The sequence below is a fragment of the Centroberyx affinis genome, unplaced genomic scaffold (genome assembly GCF_046629955.1).
Source record: "Centroberyx affinis isolate AG114_WGS23_722 - 3 ecotype Tasmania unplaced genomic scaffold, CSIRO-AGI_Caff_v1 ptg007115l_1, whole genome shotgun sequence".
Classification (NCBI taxonomy): Eukaryota; Metazoa; Chordata; class Actinopteri; order Beryciformes; family Berycidae; genus Centroberyx; species Centroberyx affinis.
In genome coordinates, this window is record NW_027283605.1 from 1,054 (window position 1) to 20,569 (window position 19,516).

The window sequence follows — 19,516 nt, forward strand, 5'->3', positions numbered from 1 at the left end:
GTTCTTTTTGCACATACGGTACTTTCACTCATTCAGTATGATCGGCAAACACTTCTGGAGTTAACGATTGTCAGCCGGTTCGGACTTTAAGCCGACTTCTGACATCGCGGACCACGTACTCCCCTGGGTCTTTTTGAGGAACGAAAGGACAATATCGGCCCCATAATTTGGTCCAACCCGTGTATCGGTGTAACCTATACCCTCATCTCAGCTCGGGTCTCTGACCTGCAGAGGTCGTCCCGGCGGCAGAAGCTCTGCTGGTGCAGGCAGTTGGGTTGCAGTCCCTCCGTCTCCTGGTAGGAGCAGGAGGGCACGATGGTTTTCCTCCTCCTCTCCCCGCACAGCGTGTTGGTGCAGGGGCAGAACAGGACGCCCAGGCTGTACTCCTCCGGCACGCGCTCCAGGAAGCGCCGCAGGGCCCGGTGGCACTTGTGCTGGTTGCAGCGGTCGGTGGGGGGGACCGGCTTGGTGCAGGCCACCACGTACTCGGACCGCAGCGAGCCGCACTTCTCGTACAGGCCGCAGTCCTGGGCCGCCTTCAGGCACTGGTTCTCCACGTCCAGCAGCATGAGCGAGGAGGCTGTGGGGGGTTGGGGGGTAGGGGGTTGGGGAGGATTGGGAGGAAGGAGGGAAGTAAAGCAGCGTAAATGTTGAAGAAATGTTCTAGAGTCAGAGGTTCGTCTTACTTGGGTATATATTTATTGAAAGGAGACTCTTGCGCGGCAGGAGGCTACGTACACTTCTTCTAAAGAGAAAGAGATTGAACCAGTCCTTTATGTATCTTCCAAGGACGTACAGAATGTGCTGACATTAGAACAGGTCACCAAAGTAGAGTAGAAGCAAGACATGTTATGGCTTAAGTTAGAGCTTCCATGGACATCTTGGGAGACTTCCAGGAGCCATTCTGACAACAAGACCTCTGGCATAGTAGGTTATGGCACAAGGGTTACAGTGAGGTGACCATACATCATGAAACCTTACATTCCCTGAGGTGACCCCAGTTCAGCTGTTAATACATATGTTGAATTTGCTTCCACAGTAAATCTAGGGGCAAAATGAACGCGGAGATGACGTCCGTATTTGTCCGTGGCTGTTACCTGCACGGTTCAGTGAAATCAGGACCCAAATGTCTTTCAAAAAGCCATATATAACCTATACTTAATCTGGTAGTCTAACTGAGATCCTGTTCTCTTTTTCAAGAGAGACCTGAGAGCAACCAAAAAAAAAAAAAAAAAAAAACATGCCTAAAAATCACGCACAATCAGTCACACAAGAATGAGGAGGCTGGAGGTGCTGTGGAGGGAGCAGATGAGGAATAGGACGGAGGAGGGAGTGAAATGACAAAGTGAGTGGAGGAAAAACATTAATAATACCAGCAAATGTTTTGATGTTGAATAGATGTTGATATGACAACCTCCACCAACGTCGAAAAAAAACCTGTGTAAATATAGCGAGAAGGTTGAGATTACGTCTGCAGTCTGCTATCTGCATCGTTTGAGGAAATCTACCTAAATATCTTTCTGAGATCAGCCCAAAACACTTTCCAAAGATGTTTTAATATGGATTTTTACAGTGCCACAATATCATATTGTGAAAATCTTGTGCTCATTTGGGTTGGTGTTGAACTTGGCCTCTTCCTGTCATTACCATCTGTCAAATGCTTACTGGGTAACCATTAATAAGAGACAACCCTGGACAGGTCTCCAGTCCATCTGGGCTAACAGATAGACAGACAGTCATACTCACATTCATAGCTAAGGGCAATTTAGAGTCTCCAATCCAGCTGATTGGAGGAGGAAACCCAGGAGAACATGTGGAACATTAATTTATACATTTAATAGTTTATAAAGATGACTATTAAATAATGTATAAATTAATACCTTAGTTAACATGAACACCATTAGTAAATGATTACCAGACACATTAGTTAACTGTTAATTAAGGGTTATTAAGCATTAACTAACCCTTAACTAATGTACCCTTATTGTAAAGTGTTACCAATTGAACTTTACGAAAGAGGAAAAGGAACGAAGAGAGAGGAGTTCCCTCAGCCAGCTGATCACTGGCTATAGATTTATTTATTGATTGATACATATTGATTAACATGTTTGTAGCTTGGCGATGAATTGAGCTGCTCCGGTGAAGTGTACTTGTATGACAAACACAACTATAGAGCTGTCTGCCATTAAATAATCCATGTGTGACGGTGATGAACATTGACTCGTACGACCTAATTATAACAGTCAGCATGAGAGAGAGTGTTTGTGTGTGTGTGTGTGTGTGTGTGTGTGTGTGTGTGTGTGTGTGTGTGTGTGTGTGTGTGTGTTTACCTGCCACTAAGGAGGCCATACGACTGTCCATGTGCGTGTCGTCATAGGGAGACATTTCAAGCTCGTCTTCCCCTGGAGAAAAGGAGTACACACACACACACACACACACACACACACACACACACACACACACACACAAACATAAACATACACATACAACATCGTCACCAGATCATACACAGGTACCACTGTACCAAATATTAATAGGAGATGAATTATTTCCTATTTACATTAATTGTATGCTAAAATGAAAATTATTAAATTAAACTTTATTGATCCCTGTAGGGAAATTAAGCAGCAGCAAATAGTAGGATACAGCAAAATAATAATAACAATAATTATATTAACAGGAATAGAGAAAATGGAGGTGTTAAACATAATACAACCAACAATGTCAACACTGGAACATGTTGTGGAAATGTCTAAATGAAAAATATGAACTACAACAGTATGAGGGTGTGCAAAACAACAGCAGGAGAACAAACAGAGAGAAAAGTGAATGAAGAAGTATGATATGAAAAGAATATGAGATATGCGCAGGATTGAATAAGTGGAAATGATCAAAATATCTATATATGCAGCATTGCAAAAATGAGAAGAATATGAGAATATGAACGGAACAAATATGTGAAATTACAGCATACATGATGTGCGAAATGTGTAGACAGTATGTGCAGATTTGGATATGGATATGATCTGGATATGTGCATTAACAGCTGTTCACAAATGTCACGTCTTTTTTCTTCTTTTTGTCACATTTTACTCAACAGCTTTAATTGTACTATGGTCTGAACAAACCTGACTAAATCTGACCAGACCTGACCAAACCTGACCAAACCTGACTAAACCTGACCAAACCTGACCAAATCTGACTAAATGACCAAATCTGACCAAATCTGACCAAACCTGACTAAACCTGACCAAACCTGACCAAATCTGACTACATGACCAAACCTGACCAAACCTGACCAAACCTGACCAAACCTGACCAAACCTGACCAAATCTGACTAAATGACCAAACCTGACCAAATCTGACCAAACCTGACTAAACCTGACCAAACCTGACCAAATCTGACGAAATGACCAAACCTGGCCAAACCTGACTAAAGCTGACCAAATCTGACTACATCTTACCAAATATGACCAAACCTGACCAAACCTGACTAAAGCTGACCAAACCTGACTAAATCTGACCAAATATGACCAAACCTGACTAAATCTGACCAAACCTGACTAAATCTGACCAAATATGACCAAAACCTGGCCAAACCTGACTAAAGCTGACCAAACCTGACTAAATCTGACCAAACCTGACTAAATCTGACCAAACATGACCAAACCTGGCCAAACCTGACTAAATCTGACCAAACCTGACTAAATCTGACCAAATATGACCAAACCTGACCAAACCTGACTAAATCTGACCAAACCTGACTAAATCTGACCAAATATGACCAAACCTGGCCAAACCTGACTAAATCTGACCAAACCTGGCTAAATCTGACCAAATATGACCAAACCTGGCCAAACCTGACTAAATCTGACCAAACCTGACCAAACCTGACTAAATCTGACCAAACCTGACCAAATCTGACCAAACCTGACCAAACCTGGCCAAAGCTGACTAAAGCTGACCAAACCTGACTAAATCTGACCAAATCTGACTACATCTTACCAAATATGACCAAATATGACCAAATATGACCAAACCTGACTAAATCTGACCAAATCCGACCAAACCTGATCAAACCTGTTCCAACCTGACCAATCCTCATTAATCCTGGTCAAACTCGGTCAAACCCGGTCAAACCCTGGCCAATGCTGCCAGCATGCCCCGACACACTGTAAAAGCAACTCACTGCTTCCAACTATAACATCTCCTGTCCCCTCAGCGGGGAAAAATAAACCTGCGCAGCATTCCGCTGTGACGGCTCACCGTGTCAAATTGACACCTTCTTCACAAAAGCTGATTGGGAGAACAAAGGCTGTCATTTATTTCCATGCAATCTTTTTTTTTTTTCATTTTCCAGTTATCCTTTATTTAGAAGACGGTAGAGATGCGAGGTACGGGTCGAGCCTCACAGGCAGATCTAACGTGACGCGTTTCCCTTCTCGATGATATACGTTTTTGTGCTCTTATATAATTTCCAAATCTGGACGTTTCCTCATATCGCTCGCTAATCGAATGAGATGCGAACACGCCACACCGAACGCAACTAACAGAGACGCGGCCCGACAGCGTGACCCGCCGCACACAATTACGTTACAGAACATTTCAGTACGGAGGGGCTTTCTGCGGCTGAAGCATGACCTCATAGTAACAACCGTCGTCAACCAATGGCATGCTTCCTCCGGCGCTTTAAATCAAATCGGCACGGCTCAAATGAAGGCAGCATATAAAGGAAAACCCAAAGTCACCATGACCTTATTTTATTGGCTCTCTTCACTGGGAGGCAGCTTTTGTCTCATTGTGAAACCCATTAGCAGAGGCTTGATTGACTAGTGAACTGGACCAGCCGTTTCTTCCTACAAATTATTCAACACACTCCAAAGTACAGACTCAATCAAGAATGTAATGGCATGTAAAGTGTTTATGTATGTAAATCCCATTCTGGGCTATATATTTATGGTAATGACACGCTAGAGCAGCCTAGCAGCGTTGGGAGCTGAGGAGTGTGTAATTACACTAATGCTCTGCTGACTAATAGGCCACAGGGGAGGAGGAGTCCGCTGGCTAGGGTTAGCTCACTTACTGATACACACATCACACCGGCTCTCCGGATACGGTTCCACGCCCAAGACCTGCGCACAGTGGTGGAAGAAGCACTCTGATCCTTTACTTAAGTAAAAGTACCAATACAGCAATGTACAAATACTCCATTACAAGTAAAAGTCCCGCATGAAAAATCCTACTTAAGTAAAAGTACATAAGTATTAGCAGCAAAATGTAGTTAAAGTATTAAAGTAAAAGTAGTGCTTTGGTCCCTCTGACTGATATTTTATTATATATGACATCATTAGATTATTAATACTGAAGCATCAGTGTGTAAGCAGCATGTTACTGTTGTAGCTGCTGGAGGTGGAGCTAGTTTGAACTACTTTATATACAGTTAGCTAGTTTAGTCCAGTGGTTCCCAACCTAGGGGTCGGGCCCCTCCAAAGGGTCACCGGATAAATCTGAGGGGTCCTGAGATGATTAATGGGAGAGGAAAGAAGAAAAAACAAAGTTCTGATACACAAATCTGTTTTCAGTTTTTGGACTTTTCTCTAATCTTTGATTTTTGCTGAAATATTGGATCATTTGAACATTTATTGAAATGAAACCATGTGAGGTTTAGAGGGGAAAATCACTATTTGGTGGAGCTGTTAACAACTCATAGACATCTGAAATGTGACCCCGACTACACACTGCTTTTTGTAAGACGTCAAAAACCAAAAAGGTTGGAAACCACTGGTTTCATCTTTAACAATGTGTTGTATTTTAAAAGCTTGTTATATTATCCATTGTGTCAAATCTCCATCTGAAAAGTAACTAAAGCTGTCAAATAAATGTAGTGGAGTAGAAAGTACAATATTTCCCTCTGAAATGTAGTGGAGTGGAAGTATAAAGTAGCATCAAATGGAAATACTCAAATAAAGTACAAGTATCTCAAAATTGTACTTAAGTACAGTACTTGAGTTGAGTAAATGTACTTAGTTACTTTCCACCACTGGCCCCAACTTGATGGTAATATGTAGAAAGGATGGATTAAAAAGGGAGAGGGTTGGGATTCAGGGGGCCCCATGCTTGCCTTTGCCTAGGGCCCCCAAATCACTAAGTCCACCCCTGTGTGAGTGTGTGTATGTGTGTTTTCATTTTAGACGAAAGGTCATCTCAGCTGGACCACACTTCTACAGGAGGCTAGTTTAGAAGTGGGGCTTGGGTTTGGGGTTAAAAAAAAATACAAGATGTAAGACAGCCGAAGCCCCATTTCTTTGACCTTTCATCCAATCTGTTTAAAAAAAGAAAAAAAAAAAAGAATTCACAATCATCATGCTTACTGAGCTTAGTTTATTTTTTTGGTATAATTAATTACATTTTTTTATTTTTTATTTTTTCTGCCGTCTCTCTTTATTCCTTAGCTTTTATTTTCCTTTTCTGTTTCTTTTTCATATTCATTTACTTATTTTCCACTTTTTCCCCCATTTATTTATCAGTACTATTTGATGTATTTATGTGTTTATACCGTCTTCTTTTGTTCTTTTTAACTCTGGTTTGGGTTTTGTTTCTGAGTTGCCTATATTACATAGTAATTATGATGATGTTTTGTTAAGGGAGACACTCCATAAGCCCCTTGGGGTTTCTTCATGATGTTTTTTTTTTTGTTTTTTTTGAGTACTTGTTGTTGAGTACTTGCTGTCGTTGGTATACATTATGGGTATTTTGTTTGAATTACACTTTTGTGCTAAATAGGGCTGGGCGATATGGACAAAATCAAATATCACGATATTTTTGACCAAATACCTCGATATCGATGACTATTGGTGCTTTCACAAAATATTTACACAATGAGATTTTTGATAAATAATCATCAGTAATGTGGATATAATGACTAAGTGGGTAAAGGCAAATAATAGAACAGCTAGAACAGTCTGGTAAGTTCAGAAAATGACATCACTTTACTGTAATGCAGCCTTTAAAACCAGGAAAAGACAACACTTATGCCATATCACGATATCGATATAATATCAATATATTGCCCAGCCCTAGTGCTAAATTAAAAAAAAATACAATTACAATTAGGGTTATGGGTTAGGGAGTGAATGTAGTTATTGGAAGGTCCTGTGTATGTGTGTGTGTGTGCACAGGCTATTCTGTGCTCCTCTAACCATTATCACAGCTAACTCTACTGTTACATTTCACTGTAGTTCCCAAACCAACAGTCACACTTCGAAACTTGATTTCCAGTCTGAGACGGCCTGACACTGATCGTTATTCCAGTAATTCCATCTGCCACACAGTAGTGTGTTGCAATGCTGCTGCTAGTAAAAAACATCACCTTCACATGAATCAGCACCAGGTCATGTTCAGTTACTGCCATTTTGAATTGTCAGCCTTTTTAAGGATAAATATACACACTATCAATAATCCCTCATTTGACCAGTATCAGACAATTTTGTTATTAAGGGATCTGTGTTGGTTTAAATAAGCCCCGGAGGGAGCCTGAGTATTAGATACACCACCATTCATTTCTCAGCCAGTCCCATGCAAGGCAGTAGCTGTGTTTCCATCCAACTGTCAAGCAAAGCTGAAGCGAACTTTTGAAATGTTGCAAAAAATAAAAAATAAAACGTCAATCAGGTGGGTTTCCATCAGCTGGGTGGAAGCCAATAATAAATTCCTGGATGTCAGGAAATTCGCCAGAAAAACAGCAAGAGCCTTTCAAAAATTGATTAGTCTTGATTAGTCCTGGGTACGTTTTTATTGTTCTTTAGTGTTAGATAATGTTGGTGATATTTCATATTTCTGAAGATTAAAACGGAGACATGGACTTGGAGACTTGTGAGTGTAAAAAAAAAATGTTTTAGCTTCAACGGAAATTGCAGCAAATTGTAATAGCATACGTCAGAGGCAAATAGAATATAAATAACAATAGAAAAAAATGGGGGAGAGATATAAAAATATGCAAGCAGAAATGATCAACACAGCGTACTGTGTTGTGGAAGTGGAAATATATGCATGAAAATATGCAAAGGTCAGCTTTTCTAATTTGATACATCATGTAATTTGCATGAAAATACAAACACACACACACACACACACACACAGTCTTACTTATGTCACTTTTGGGGTATTTACATAGACTTACATTCATTTCCTGGAGACTTAACCTAACCATAACCATAACCATAACCCTAACCTTAACCACTGACCCAAAAATCAGCTTTTTACCAATTGGGGACTCGGCTTTTGTCCCCAATTGCACAAGCCGCCCCCAATCAACTGGTCTCAAGTCTGGTGTGTGTCCCTGAAAGTGGCTTAAGTCATACCCACACACACACACACACACACACACAGTCTTACTTATGTCACTTTTGGGGTCTTTACATAGACTTACATTTATTTCCTGGAGACTTACCCTAACCATAACCACTGACCCAAAAATCAGCTTTTTACCAATTGGGGACTCGGCTTTTGTCCCCAATTGCACAAGCCGCCCCCAATCAACTGGTCTCAAGTCTGGTGTGTGTCCCTGAATGTGGCTTAAGTCATACCCACACACACACACACACACACACACACACACACGACCCCTACTGACCCGGCAGGAGGCGGACCCTCCAGTAGACGCGGAGGCAGTGCTCCTCTCGGCGGGAGCCTCGCTGGCACTTGCAGGCCAGCAGGGCCGAGTGTTTGGCCAGCAGGGCGTCCTGGCTCTCCAGGCACTCGGCGGCCGCCTGCTCCCCCAGCGGAGAGAGCGCGGCGTCGGCGGCGCACAGCTCCAGGCCCCGGTACAGGGCCTCGCACCGGGGGTCGGCGGCGCACCCCCGGTGAGCTTCCACGCAGTCGGCGGGGGACGGGGGGAAGGGGAAGATGGGCCCCGAGGACGGCGACACACCTAAGGCCGGGGGGGGGGGGGGGGGGGATAGTAAAAGGGAGAGACAGAATATAGAGAGAAAGGTCAGACTCATCACATAACTGCCACACACTCTTAAGAAAAGGGTTGTACCTAATGTGGTAGCAGGAAACGGTACTATAGGCTTGTGCCAGAGAAGAACACTTTACAATGCTATAAAGAAGGCTTCTTTATAGGGCCATAATGGGTTCCATGCTCAAATGGATCTACATAGAACCTTTATGGTGCTATAGAACCATAACAGAGGTGTGACCAAGTCAACTTTGCTCGGGTCTCAAGTCTTGAGGCACAAGTCTCAAGGCAAGTCTCAAGTCTACATGTAGAACAGCAAGTCAAGTCCATGTCATTAATGTCAAGTCTCAAGTCTAAATGTAGATTACCAAGTCAAGTCCAAGTCCAGTCCATGTCATTAATGTCAAGTCTCAAGTCTAAAAGTAGAACAGCAAGTCAAGTCAGAACAAATCAAGAGTCCAGTATCAATTTAATATCTTAAAGAAAACTAAATATCTAGGACTTTTCAATGCAATATGGTTTTAATAGGATACAAACTGGTAAGAGCATCATGAGTTTGATTTCTAGAATCAGTTTCAACTTCAATAAATTCAATCATTCCATACAAATTCAGAAAACAGAATTTCAATTCAGTCGTCTGCTGGAACAAATCTCATCACTTTCAATCTGAGTCATTCACACAAACACAAGATCTCAAGTCAAGACTTTAGAAACCTTTTCAAGTCATCAAAGTACAAGTCAGAGTCAAGTCCCAAGTCACCAGAACCCAAGTCAAGTCAAGTCTCAAATCTTCTCTCCATGCATCAAGTCAAGTCTCAAGTCTAAATGTAGAACAGCAAGTCAACTCAGAACAAATCAAGAGTCCAGTATCAATTTAATATCTTAAAGAAAACAAAATATCTAGGACTTTTCAATGCAATATGGTTTTAATAGGATAAAAACTTGGCAAGATCTCAAGTCAAGACTTTAGAAACCTTTTCAAGTCATCAAAGTACAAGTCAGAGTCAAGTCCCAAGTCACCAGAACCCAAGTCAAGTCAAGTCTCAAGTCTTCTCTTCATGCATCAAGTCAAGTCTCAAGCAATTAAAATTGTGACTGACAAGTGACAAGTCTGATTGGAGTTCCCACCTCTGCCAGTTAAAGTAATAATCAGAGGCATTTTCATATCATCTCGGCAAGCATTTGACAGTCAGCAACGCACAGGAGGAGGTCAAGTTCGACGTCAACCAAAACAAGCACAACATTTTCACAGTATGATATTATGGCACGGTATCAATTCATAGTAAAACAGCTGTTTGATTGACAGGTGATCTGTGGGAGGTGCAGTGCAGAAACGCCACAGCAATGAGCGCTGAGCACCAAAGATGAAGACAAAATAAAAACAATTATATATAGACTCAGTGATGTCTCATTTGTGGCTAAAATGTTTTTTTTTTCATATATATTAGAAATGTTTTCTGTACTAACTAGTTACTATCTGCCTTGGAAAATATGATGTAAAATTCGTTTTTTACGTTACATTGTTATGTTTTTGTTACGTTTATATCCAGGTCTCTCTTGTGAATGAGACCCCGTGAGACCCCATGTCTCAATGAGATTACCTGTCTAAATAAAGGTTTAATAATAATAATAATATGTTCAGCTTTATCCTACAATTTGTATTCCACAAAGTGAAAAAGTAAAAAATGGAGTTAAGTTTTAAAAACTTTGCTTGCATAAAATTTCTTAGGGATGTTCTACTGTAATCTGGCCAATTACTTTTTATGTCCATAAAGGTCTATTCTATTCCATTCTATTCTATTGTGTTCTGTTCTGTTCTATCTCTGGGGTTTCCTATGGAATTTTTAGCCCGTGTTATTGCTTTGTAGAAAGATGACTTCGGCAGTGAACAGAATATAAAATGAAAAAAAAAATGAACAATGAAATTTACAATTCAATCTGACTCCTATCCTCCTTTTCCTTCATTTTCAAGTTGCAAAAACCTGTGAAGAATTCCTCTCAAAGTGTCCAAATTTGCATTGTCATTGTGCGTGTGTGTGTGTGTGTGTGTGTGTGTGTGTGTTCGTGCGTGCCTGTGTGTGTGGTTGAATGCTAGAGCTTACACAGCATGATATTGTATATTTTTCTATTCTATCTTCCCAGAAAATGTTCTGCGTGATGCTGTTAGACTGTAAAAAGAAAAAGCTCCTCATATCAACCTTTAGCGGATCTTCAAAGTGAAACTGGAAGTTCTCTGATTAACACTTTCCAGTTGTTGTTTTTTTTTGTTTTTTTTTATAAAAGAACCCACCCTCTAAGGTTACATAGATAACACTTTCTGAAACAACTGCCCCATTAATAATACTAAACAGGCAATTAAATTGAATTTAATCTTGCAGGCTTTAAAATCGTATTTCTACTATTCTTGACTTGATAATGAAATTATGCTTTTACTGCACCACTAGATCAAATGCTTTTGCAATTAAAGTTTCAAAAGAATGCCTGGCACATACTAGTCAAAGAAATGACCAAAACACAGTCTGCTGGTATTTTAAATTAAAATTATACGGTCACACAAATCACTTGAAAACAACATTTGATGGGGTTACGGTTAAAGAACCCCACTACCTGAGCGATTTTTCAAGGAATCATTTTCATAGTGAGGGACTGTAAGGGTTTTAGCCATGCCAAAATGGCCATCATCCCCATTTGCTGTGGAACCTGTGGAATTTTCATTAGGACTTGTTGAACTGCCATGCCTGCCATTGCAAGAAATGTAGTAACCTTTATTAGTGACTGCCCCTTCTGCTGCTAGTTTTCACTGCTACAGAGCCCAGGAGTGGCCATTGGGAGGGAAAAAAAGTTATATTGAGTCCAGGATTTACTGTAACGTGCACTAGAGATACAATTTGTTGGAAAAAATGCAACTTAAAAGGAACCTTTTAGGTATTGCAGATAGGCCTAGTAAGGATTTGGTATGTTAATATCCATTGTCTGTTTACACTGAATAGGCATATCTCCCAAATATTGCAACATATTTTGCCACTTAACCTTCAGGCCACGTAAACACAATCAGCTGCAACACACCCAGGACAGGCCACATTTAAACATAATCACCAATATGTGCACTGACTCTTTATAAGCTTGTGAAGAGCGCATGTATTATATATCCAGAGCACCATATCACTATTTTGAGGGCACGTTTTGCCAATTTGTGCACGTAAAGAGGAAATCGAGGGAACAAATTATCTTGAGCACACGAAAAAAGAAAACAAGCTCAAATTGCATATCGTGCACGTTACAGTAAATCGTGGCCACGACATAAATGATTTTTCTCCCGATGGCCATTTGCATTCAAAGACTGATTTTTCTCTACAATTCAAATAGCTTGTGGAAGTGTTTGGCTAGCTAGTACAAGATTAATTTCAAGTTCCCTGGTTTCCTGATGAGGTAAATCATGAAATTTGACATTGGATTTTGTTTGCTCGACAAACAATGGGCTTACTTCTTTGTTGAGGATGTAATGTTAGCGTAGTAGGCTAGGCCTTGCTAAATTTATGTTAATAGTAATGTTAGCTAAGTTGTAGTAAAGCTATTATTGCTGATTTATATTGTAGTTTTCATTGTTACAATTTTCAAGCTGACTATTGTTTAATGTGCTGGTGTATGGAAGTGTTCATCTTTGTTAATGTCAGCTGTAGACAGTCACCAACGCTGGCTGTCTTGGCTTTGTAGTAAGAGACAGCTCACAGCTAGCAAGCAAAGACGTAGTGCTATTTTCAGTTGTTTAACCTTTAGCAACATTCTATTTTATGCAATTCATCCACGCATCTTTCCACCTCCCTCTATTTGCCAAACCGCATTCTCCTTTCTACCCATCTTACTCTCCATCCTGTCTCCTTCCCTTTTTTTTTTTTTTTTTTAGCAATCTAGACACCTTGTTCGCCAAGATGCTCACAGCTAGCAAGCAAGGAAGCAAAGCTAATTTTCACTTGTTTAACTTTTAATAAGCAACATCCTGTTTTATGCAATTCCACCTCCCTCTATTTGCCAATTCTCCTCTATTCTCCTTTCTACCCATCTTACTCTCCATCCTGTCTCCTTCCCTTTTTTTTTTGTAGCAATCTAGACCAGTGGTTCTCAACGTGGGGTCCGGGGACCACCAGGGGTCGTTGAGGGGGTCCCCAGCAAATTGATGAATCGTTAAACTTAATTTAACGATTCATTTAACTTGATTTAACAAGAAGTTAACACAATTAGAGAATCTATAAGAATGACTGTTTTGATCATAGTTTCTCTGTTATCTCTCTACCTACAATACAGATAGTCATGGAATTCTCGACAAAATCATATCTAACAATAAAAAATATTCTCAGATTTGGGTCTGAGAGACAAAATCTCACTGGTGGACTGTCCAAATGGGGGTCCGTGGCTCTAATGTGGACTAAATTAGGGGTCCTTGATATGAAAAAGGTTGAGAATCACCGATCTAGACGCCTTGTTAGCCAAGACGCTCACAGCCGGCAGCCATGGCAGTAGCGCTTTAAGCTAGCTCTCACTCGTTAACAGATACCGCTCGGATCGCGCGGAACCCCGAGGTTCTCCGGGAGGAACCGTTGTTTCCCAAAGTGTGGGCCGCTTTGATTTGCAATACCGAAAAGGAGAGGCTCCCCTGGTAAAAATCCAATAGCTGACGCGCGCGGGGGAAGTACAGAGAAGTTTTCTGAGGACAGCAGAAATGTCATACAGGGAGGAGAAATAGGGGAACGGAAAGATAGATGGAAAAAGGGAAGAGGTGAGGGAGAGCGAGGCAGAGGCAGAGGTAGAGAGAGAGAGAGACAGAGGGAGCGTGCCAATGTGAACCTTGATGGGTTGGACACGCGCACAGTATGAAGCACAATCAGCATGCACCGCTGAAAATGATGTTCTTAGAATCGCACACACACACACACACTCCCAAACAACCCACAAAAAACACACACACACACACACACGCGCATGACTGCCCCGAGAAGGACCCTTTTATGTGTGTGTCCTGCTGGGAGGGAGACTGGGAGGCACAGAGCCCATCATTATTACCAGAACACAATACCGCACAACCACAGGGGAGGGGGTGGAGGGGGCAAAGCAATCTGTCTAAGACTCACACACACACACACACACACACACACACACACACGCGCACAGGAACACACACACACAAAGTTGCGTACACGAACGCGCACACAGCAGTGTCAGAATAAAGTGGCTGAGAGAGCATAAACAGCTTAACATTCAGTGCCGGATCAGTAGACGGTATGTAAATTGAATACTGAGTGTGCTGATGAAAGACTAACCACATACATAAAACATTGTTGGTTGAACAAACAGCCTTTGTGGAGCGCTGCCTCCCTCCTGCACACCATCCAGAACTCACTTTGTCACACGCCGGCTTGACACGCCGAACCCAGAGAGAGAGAGAGAGAGCGGGCCGGGTCCTGGTTCACCTCGGGATGCTGGACCTTCACACACCGTGGCTTTCAAAAAAAAAAAAAAAAAAAAAAAAACCCGTACCGCTTGGCCCTGTGGGATGTCGGTCACCCACGATGAGAAACCGCTCAAGCATTCGTACACGAAAAAAAAAAAAAAATGAGACGTTAAATAGCGACTGCACATTCCTTCACATTTTGATTCCGAAATGTCTAAAAGTTAGAAATAGCAGTAATAATTCGCTATTTCGTCATATGAATAAATGTTCATTTTGCTACTCTATCGCGGTGGTTCTCAACGTGGGGTCCGGGGACCACCAGTGGTCCTTGAGGGGCGTTCCAGGGGGGTCCCCAGCAAATTGATGAACTGTTAAACTTCAGCATTATTTCATTTACAAGAAGTGAACACAATTAGAGAATGTAGAAGAATGACTGTTTTGATCATAGTTTCACTGTTATCTCTCTACCTACAATGCAGATTGTCATAAATTTCAGGACTAAATCATATCAAATAATAAAAATATTGTCAGATTTGGGTCCGAGAGACAAAATCTCATCAAATGGGGGTCCGTGGCTCTAATGTATACTAAATTAGGGGTCCTTGATATGAAAAAGGTTGAGAATCACTGCTCTATCATATACCATACAATAGTGATTCATCCTACACTGACACCTCATTGAATGTACTATGTTTTTCATTCTCTTAAAGCCATTTTGATCTAAAGGCTTATGTGTAAAATCCTTGAAATTTGTTTCTTGGACAAATATAAATAATAAAAGTTGATCCTATGTATGAATTTATTTCCAAAGCCTTTGCCTTTCCATCAAGGCAAAGGGCGGCTACTTTAAATAATCTAAAACAGTGATTCTCAACCTTTTCCATACCAAGGACCCCTCATTTTTTACACATTAGAGCCACGGACCCCCATTTGATGAGATTTTCTCTCTTGGACCCAAATCTGAGAATATTTTTTTTTTGTTAGATATGATTTTGTCCAGAATTCCATGACTATCTGTATTGTAGGTACAGAGATAACAGTGAAACTATGATCAAAATAGTCATTCTTCTACTTTCTGTAATTGTGTTCAATGAAATAATGCTGAAGTTTAACAATTCATCAATTTGCTGACGACCCCCTGGAACACCCCTCAAGGACCCCTGGTGGTCCCCGGACCCCATGTTGAGAACCACTGATCTAAAATATAAGATTGTTTTGTTTAATACTTTTTTAATATTTGTGTTGTTTCATAGTTATGATGTCTTTACTATTATTCTAAAATGTGGAAGATAGTAAAAATAAAGAATAATGTGGTTTGTCCAAACTTTTGATGGGCAGTGTACACCCAGTTCATGAAAGCTTTTACACTTTCTGTTCTAAACACCTAGGAGTGGGTTGGTCTTTCCCAGGAAAAATGCTCTGCTGCACTGGAAGTGATGCGTTTTATGTTTACAGAAGCCACAACAGCGTTTTGTTTGGAATAAATATAAGAAGACAGAAGAAATATAAGAACATGTCGTGCCTATATTGAGTGCAAAAAAAACAAACACCAAAGCCATTACCTCTTATCACCAGAGGTGTTTCTGTAATCAGGAAAAACAAGAATCTTGCAGATGATCACTTTAAAATTTCGCAGGAATAATTCAATAGGATTCTCGCTGTCAATGGAAAGGAAGCCAAGCATGGAATTGGAATAGCCCAGCCAATCCTAAATTTGGCAGTATGTGCTTTTTTTCTCCCAGACTCCCAAAATGTTCAGTCAGAAGATGAAAGCTCTTGCCTCTCCACTAATTTATCTTAATTGGAAGAAGAAAGCGAGAAGAGCAGGTGGGCAAACAAATGTACGTGCTTCCATTTTGCTAGACTCTCCCAACATCCGGTTTGTCTTCGCCATCGCGGCAGACAGCAGAAGTTGGGAGAATTCTACTTTTGTTTGCCACAGTGCGTCTGCAGGCGGTAGGCAGCACTTCACACCAGTTCTGCTGTTTACCGTTGTTCTTCTATTGAAAACACTGAACATCCGGTTTGCCATCTGCCGCATACCAACACAGTGTGAATGAAGCATAAGAGTCCGGGAGCTACTTCTGTGTAGCCAACCATTCAGCGATGAGGACGTTGGTTTAGTACTTTCTCAATCCAGCAATCACAGAGCGTATTTGCCGATACTTGTTCATATTTTGAGTGGAAAATGAGTAGTTTAAATCAGGGGTTGTCAAACATTTTCATTTTAGTCCCACATAAGAAAGGTGTAGGTGTTAGAGATAGTAGGTGCGAATGAATGTGACAATAAATTATTGCTAATTTTGTAGGGGACCCCCTAGAACCACCTCAAGGTCCCTTAGAACAGTGGTTCTCAATGTGGGGTCCGGAGACCACCAGTGGTCCTTGAGGGGGTTCCAGGGGGTCCCCAACAAACTGATGAATTGTTAAACTTCATTGTTAAACCATTATTTAATTTACAAGAAGTTAACACACTTAGAGAATGTAGAAGAATGACTGTATTGATCATAATTTCACTGTTATCTCGCTACAATACAGATAGTTATACAGTTCTGGACAAAATCATATCAAACAATAAAAATATTCTCAGATTTGGGTCCGAGAGACAAAATCTCATCAAATGGGGGTCCGTGGCCCTAATGTGGACTAAATTAGGGGTCCTTGATATGAAAAAGGTTGAGAATCACTGCCTTAGAACCCCCTCAAGGGACCCTGAAACACCTTCAAGTACCCCTGGAACAGCTTCCAAGACCCATGGAAGTCCCTGAACCCCACTTTGAGACCCACTGGTTTAAGTTATGGATCAAATGGCTACACATCAGTAGAGGTGTCATCTTGGAATCATGAACAAAATAGGCCTACAGTAATATGAAAACACCAGTACAATAGTGACAATCTGTTGTTTTGACAACAGAGCTTAAGTCAGTCAAATGGAAAAGCAGCACGCTTATTGATGATGTTTCATAAAGGCCAGATTTTCGAGCATTATAATGACACACACTCACTCACACACACACACACACACACACACACACGTGGGCGTGGCTCCATTGTGAGTCATCCCAGACAGACAAAGGAGTGTGACATGACACCTGAAAATGATGAAAGGACATTATGAGAAAAGAACAACGTTGATTACCAGATTATTCAAACGACATGTGTTTTTTTTCAAAAAATCAGCTGTATGTCCAAGGTTCCAAGATGGCGCTGCCCATGTAGCTCGTCTGTGCCTTTCGCGTTAAGTTTGTGTTTTGCTTGTTTTGTCTAACTTGAGAGAAAAATGCCACCTAAAAAGGTGGCAACCGCAATGCAAGAGGAGAATATGGAGGAGATCAAAAAATCTCTAAACTTCATGTCGGAGGAGATAAGCAAAGTGGCTAAACAACAAGCGAATTTACTTGAACTAATGGAAGAGGTGCGTCAGCTGAAAATCCTAATCAAAGAGAAAGATAAGAGGATCGAAGACCTGGAACGGAGAGTTGATGATATTGAACAGTATTCACGAATAGATGATCTGATCATCAGCGGATTAAAAACCACACACCGAACCTACGCCAGGGCTACGGTGGGAGACAAACAAGGTGAGGATTCCCCACAAAGTGAGCTGTACTCATTGGAAAAACAGGTCATTCAATTCTTTGACAGTAGAGACATGAACATCCAAAGCAAAAACATCGTGGCTTGCCATACTCTTCCTCGAAGAAACACCAAAGAGGAGCCGACAATCATAATTCGGTTTGTGAATAGAAAACACAAAATCGAATTATTAAAGCAGGCCAGAAAGCTGAAGGGGACGGGAGTGTACCTGAATGAGCACCTTACCAAGAAAAACGCTGATATTGCCAGACACGCACGCAACATGAAAAAGCAAAACAAGATACAAGCGACATGGACAAGGAATTGTAAAGTATTGATAAAACTGAACGGAACACCGGAAGAGGCAAAGGTGATTGTGGTGAGAGAACTTAAAGACTTGGATCAATACAGATGATTCTGACGATGTAGGACTGGCAGACATCGCATCAAGTGGATTATAGGAAGTTTACCATCGAAAGGATGACAGGAATTGACAATGATTATCCATTTCTATATGGAAATACTGAGGATGAGGAATTAACAGACACTAACTCAATTGATGTGGGGGAAAGCTTGCACAGCCTACATAATTGTGAGCAATTAAACTTCAAGACTTTTGACTATACAGAGCATAAACTGTATGAGATTGAGAACGGCATCGACCCAGAGAACCATTTCTATAACAACATCAAGAACAGCTGTGAGTACTATACTGAAGATCAGTTCAACCGTAATGTGAACCTGGAAGGAGCATTATCACTAATACACTTCAACAGTAGAAGCCTTTACACTAACTTTGAAAAAATTAAAGATTATTTGAGGCAATTTGTTAAGAGATTCAATGTAATTGCAATATCTGAGACTTGGCTTAGTGATGGCAAAGCTGCTGATGTTGAACTGGAGGGATATGAGATGTTTTGTGTTAACAGGACCAACAAAAGGGGAGGGGGAGTTGCCCTGTATGTTGATACAGACCTCAAATGCAAAGTTGTAGGCAGTATGACAACAACTATAGATAATCTAATGGAATGTATAACTATTGAAATTGATGTGGAAAAAGCCAAAAATATAATCATAAGCTGTGTATACAGAACACCAGGAACAGACATTGATCAATTTAAGGAAAATATAGCTGGAATTTATGACAATCTAAATAATAATAAGGTGGTATTTGTATGTGGTGATTTCAATATCGATTTGTTAAACCCAAATGGTCATAAAAATACATTAGACTTTATTAACACAATGTTCAGCATTAGCCTATATCCCATGATTATAAAACCCAGCAGAATAACAACAGACAGTGCAACATTAATAGATAACATATTTACAAATGTAATTGATAGAGAATTGATGGGTGGATTGCTTTTAAATGATATAAGTGACCACCTACCAGTCTTTGCTCTTCTCCAGAAGGATTTTAAATTTAAAGCTGATACTAATGCTTGCAAACTGGTACGACACAAAACACAGGAAGCCATCAATGCATTTAAGGAAGACTTAATGAAACAAGACTGGAAAGAGGTCTATGTTG

General features: G+C 40.8%; 1 protein-coding gene across 1 annotated transcript; it reads right to left on the reverse strand.

Annotated features, from left to right (window-relative positions):
- Positions 1 to 200: 200 nt before the first annotated feature.
- On the reverse strand, positions 201 to 16,300 carry LOC139639309 (GDNF family receptor alpha-4-like; the record flags this gene model as incomplete). The annotated part of the gene is made up of 4 exons (XM_071513395.1): positions 16,252 to 16,300; positions 8,634 to 8,930; positions 2,331 to 2,402; positions 201 to 580 (listed from the first exon to the last, which is right to left on the reverse strand). Coding segments are annotated over exons 1-4 (798 nt in total), but the record flags the coding sequence as incomplete, so codon positions are not given.
- Between the last annotated feature and the right edge of the window lie 3,216 nt (positions 16,301 to 19,516).